At 55.1% G+C, this 4,895-nt stretch overlaps 1 protein-coding gene across 1 annotated transcript; it reads left to right on the top strand.

The window, feature by feature from the left end:
• The first annotated feature begins 1,356 nt into the window (after nucleotides 1-1,356).
• LOC109766279 (1-aminocyclopropane-1-carboxylate synthase 2) lies at nucleotides 1,357-4,218 on the top strand. Its single transcript, XM_020325044.4, has 4 exons — nucleotides 1,357-1,804; nucleotides 1,901-2,032; nucleotides 2,195-2,355; nucleotides 2,831-4,218. Exons 1-4 carry the CDS (start codon nucleotides 1,643-1,645, stop codon nucleotides 3,834-3,836), a joined length of 1,461 nt encoding a protein of 486 aa, XP_020180633.1. The 5' UTR covers nucleotides 1,357-1,642; the 3' UTR covers nucleotides 3,837-4,218.
• The last annotated feature ends 677 nt before the right edge of the window (nucleotides 4,219-4,895 follow it).

Below are 4,895 nucleotides of genomic sequence, written 5' to 3' on the forward strand. Positions count from 1 at the left end.
TGCGTGGTGCCAGTATTGTGCACGATCACAATGTTTAGCACCTTTTTGTTGGCTTGGCGCGCAAACAATGTGGTTACCGCAGTGCCCAAATTGGCCACGAATTGCTTTGGGCAACCACCACGTACACTACGAGCTTAGCCATCAAGCTGTTTTGGCCAGTTGACTACTCATGTCATGTGAAAAATAAATATCGAACCTACCTCGGCGACTTCCATGCCAAGTTGTCGGCCTCAAAACTCCTTTCTTGCATCCGCGAGGGGCAGGCGAGGAGAAACAATCGTTACACCAAACAAGGTGGTAATGCAGTTGCATCGCAACTCTTGGAGATCTTGGACACCGCCACACGGAAGTGCAAATATGACAAAAACGTAGTATCACTTTCTCGTTGATTGATTGGAACGACACAAACATACGCGCACCGCCACACGACCAAAACTCTGCCTCTGCGCTGTGTTATGTGCCTCCGTGCGTGCACATATATTCGGTTCGGTTGGTGTGCGACCACTCAAGCTTAGTTTACTTAGTTTATTTGCACACAAGCTAGCAGCCGGATTAGTTCATTCAGGACGCGACGGTGCGATCTGTTTCGAGTTTATATTGTCGCAAAAAGAGTTAAAACGGTCGACCAAAAGTACAGACAAAACACAGAAAATCAAACTCCGTCTCATAATATAAAAGGTTTTTTTAACACTACACTAGAGCTTGGAGGAGGGATAGTTTGATCGTTGCGGCCAAATTGCATAGTACCAGTTTCGAGGCAGATTCATTCCTGCAAGCATTTCCACGGCAAAATTAACTGCTGCTTTCTCGAACCCTCCGAATTTATCGTGGGCGGCAGGCAGCACGACGCCGGTGGTCGAACCGAGTTCCACCCTTCCTGCTGGTCAGTCCTCGCCCCGTCCAACACGAGCTCCAACCGCCGATGGCGCTCGCGCCGGCTGCGCCAGCTCTCGTTTTGACCAACTCAACCCATCGAGCTGACGATACTGCCGTCCCCATCCGTCGTCCGGCCAAGTCGCGAGCCCGCACGCCGCAGATCGAATCGCCGGCGACGGGACGGGGTTTTTTCTCCGAGCCCCACATGGGCGCGCTCACCTGTTGGTACTGCGCAAGCTTCAAAAATTACGACCGCACGTCCATCGTCAAGTCACGTCGCCTTGGATCACATATATCCTTCCCAGATCAATTAGCCAATTGATTATCGCCATTGTCAGCTGGCCGGGCCGGGCCTGTCCTGAGAGGTCGCCATCTGGCCCAGCTAGCTGCCGCATCTTCGGCTCCACCTGCTCTCCCTTTCACGGAAGTTTCTTCCCCACCATGCGCGTATATGCCAAAGCGCCGTCCCATTTCTTTCTCGGGAGGCAGAGTGCTGTCCCTTGACCTGCGTCTACCGCGCCATGGGCAGCGCCAGCGGCAGCGGCCACGAATCTATAAATAGGCACCAAGGAGCAGCTTACCCATTCATCTCCCTCCCTCCCTCCCTCGCCAGCTCAAGCTCAAGAAGCTTCACCAATCTCCCTAGCAAGCTCAAGAAGCTTCATCAGCTAGATTAGATTAGCGCATAACATTCTTGGCCTCTCCAATCCTCTGTCTCTGTCTCTACTCAGCTAGCTACCAGATCCCCGGAAACCGGAGAGCGCAGATGGCAAGCAGATCCGCCGAGCTTCTCTCGAGGATGGCCGCCGGCGACGGCCACGGCGAGAACTCGTCCTACTTCGACGGGTGGAAGGCGTACGACATGAACCCCTTCCACCCGCAGGACAACCGCGGGGGCGTCATCCAGATGGGCCTCGCCGAGAACCAAGTACGCGCTATTCTTGTCCCTTGTTTAACACAGCAGTAATATTTCTTGTCCATTTTTCGCCATTAAGCACGAAGCTAACCATCGGCGGTGCTGCAGCTCTCGCTGGACCTGATCGAGGAGTGGAGCAAGGCCCACCCGGAGGCGTCCATTTGCACGGCGGAGGGCGCCTCGCAGTTCAAGAGGATCGCCAATTTCCAGGACTACCACGGCCTCCCGGAGTTCAGACAGGTGAGCTCGCAGCACCCACCAGCACAAATATGACAAACTGGCCGGCGATTCCATTGGACAAAACTAATGATAAGATAGCTGCTGACGAGTGCGAAAGCGACGGAGCAGCGCCCTGACGGACCATTTTTGCTAACCAATATGCGATTGTGTCTGATGTTGCAGGCGATGGCCCAGTTCATGGGGCAGGTGAGGGGGTGGAAGGCCAGGTTTGACCCGGATCGCGTCGTGATGAGCGGCGGCGCCACCGGCGCGCAGGAGACGCTCGCCTTCTGCCTTGCCAACCCCGGCGAGGCCTTCCTCGTGCCCACGCCTTACTACCCAGGGTACGCATGCTTCGTCAACCCCTTGACAGCAACTGAATTCGGTGCATGTCCACCTCTCGTGCACGTAGAAGTCAATCACAGACCCGGAAAATCGGGTCAAAACTTAGACAACATGTAGTAGTTGTCAGGAAAATCATTTTGGGCTCCCAAGACTAATCTAGTGTCAACGAGGAATAACTAACCTTCCAGACGAAAAGGCGGACAGCTTTTCAGTCTCCGTGATAAAATCAAATCCAAGTTTTTGGCTTAATGTCTTCAAGTTGAATCGTGCAATCTAGCATGCATTCAGCAGCCGGTCTGGTCTTTGGTGACTTTTTGGTTAATGCATGTTAACGTCTCTGACCCATGCACGGTCAATTGATGACCAATAAAATTCAAATGGAGTAAAGATACATAGCGCAACAACGTACGCATGCATGCACGCGACGAGTTGTTTCATCAGGCCTGACGTATGCGCTTTCATTTCTGATCACAGATTCGACCGCGACTGCTGCTGGAGGTCAGGAGTGAAGCTGCTGCCGATCGAGTGCCACAGCTCCAACGACTTCAGGATCACCAGGGAGGCCGTCGTGGCCGCGTACGAGAGCGCGACGAGCAACGGCGTCCGCGTCAAGGGGATCCTCATCACCAACCCGTCCAACCCGCTGGGCACGACGGCGGACCGGGCGACGCTGGCCATGCTCGCCACCTTCGCCACGGAGCACCGCGTGCACCTCATCTGCGACGAGATCTACGCGGGGTCGGTCTTCGCCAAGCCGGAGTACGTGAGCATCGCCGAGGTGATCGAGCGCGACGCCCCCGGCGCCGACCGGGACCTCATCCACATCGCCTACAGCCTCTCCAAGGATTTCGGCCTCCCGGGGTTCCGCGTCGGCATCGTCTACTCGTACAACGACGCCGTCGTGGCCTGCGCGCGCAAGATGTCCAGCTTCGGGCTCGTCTCCTCGCAGACGCAGCTCTTCCTGGCCAAGATGCTCGGGGACGAGGAGTTCATGGCGCGGTTCCTGCGCGAGAGCGCGCGGCGGCTGGCGGCGCGGCACGAGATGTTCACGTCGGGGCTCCGCGAGGTCGGCATCGGGTGCCTGGGCGGCAACGCCGGGCTCTTCTCGTGGATGGACCTGCGGGGCATGCTCCGGGAGAAGACGGCGGAGGCGGAGCTGGAGCTGTGGCGGGTCATCATCCGCAAGGTGAAGCTCAACGTGTCGCCGGGGACGTCGTTCCACTGCGGCGAGCCCGGGTGGTTCCGCGTCTGCCACGCCAACATGGACGACGAGACCATGGGGGTGGCGCTGAGCCGGATCCGGGACTTCGTGCGCCAGCACCAGCAGCAGAAGGCCAAGGCCCAGCGCTGGGCCGCCAGGGGGCACCTCCACCTCAGCCTGCAGCGCCACGGCGCCATGGCTTCGCAGTACCACGCGCTCTCCAGCCCCATGGCCGCGCTGCTGTCCCCCCAGTCTCCGCTGGTCCATGCCGCCAGCTAAGTCGGTCGCCACGGTCGGTCAAGTGAGCCGCACGTACATTTGGTACGTACACACTTTTTTCGATCGCATGCATGCATGGCACGGTGCACGCATGGGGCCAGGGTGCATGCGATTGTTTTGGAAGGTTTAGACATGCGAAATGCAGCATGTAGTAGCGTAACGTTTTACGGAGGTTGCAATGGCGCCCGATGTGGGCAAGCCGTGTGTGACCACGCATGGTATTACCATCATCTTAGTTTTGTTTATGGTTTGGTTTGGTCTGATCGGATCAAGGCTTCTCGATCAGATCCTGTAATAAACTTGTACCGAGGTACAAGATTGATGTTGTCTAGGTCCATGTTGTACCACATACCGCAGGAGTGATGAGTTTAAACTTAGTTTATCTACATTTGTTATTAAAACACAATCCGGTATGAGTTGTTAAACTTTGTTGTCGTCCTCGCATGACGATGACGACTACTACTACTACCATCACCACCACCACCACTTCTTCTTAAGCCGCAATAGCCTCCTAACTCCAATCTTCGTTCTAACCCATCCCGCCCCACCCTGCACGCATTTACGCTCTCGTTGCTCTCCAACTCCATGTAGTCAGAATAGGGCCCTGTGGTATGATCCCTGAAAGCTGAATAAAACTGTTGCTTATTGATGATTTGGTGCGGCATACAAGAGTATATAAGAGGGTACAAACCGACTTGGGGTAGGGGTACAAAACTGACCTGGACTAGAAGTCGTATACCATAATGACTACTCTAACATCCCCCCGCAGTATCAACGGCAGGCTCGACGACGTTGAGACTGAAACAGATATCTTGAAACGGCTTAGTAGGCAGTGCCTTGGTGAAAATGTCAGCAAACTGAGCCGTAGAGGGAACATGAAGCACCCGAACCTGACCAAGAGCAACCTTTTCACAAACACAATGAATATCAATCTCAATATGCTTTGCGCGTCGGTGTTGAACTGGATTGCTGGTCATGTAGACTGCTGATATGTTGTCACAGTAGACAATAGTGGCCTGCTCAATAGGCCTGTGTAGCTCGGAGAGTAACTGCCGAATC

The sequence above is a fragment of the Aegilops tauschii genome, chromosome 2, assembly GCF_002575655.3.
Source record: "Aegilops tauschii subsp. strangulata cultivar AL8/78 chromosome 2, Aet v6.0, whole genome shotgun sequence".
In the NCBI taxonomy this organism is placed as follows: Eukaryota; Viridiplantae; Streptophyta; class Magnoliopsida; order Poales; family Poaceae; genus Aegilops; species Aegilops tauschii.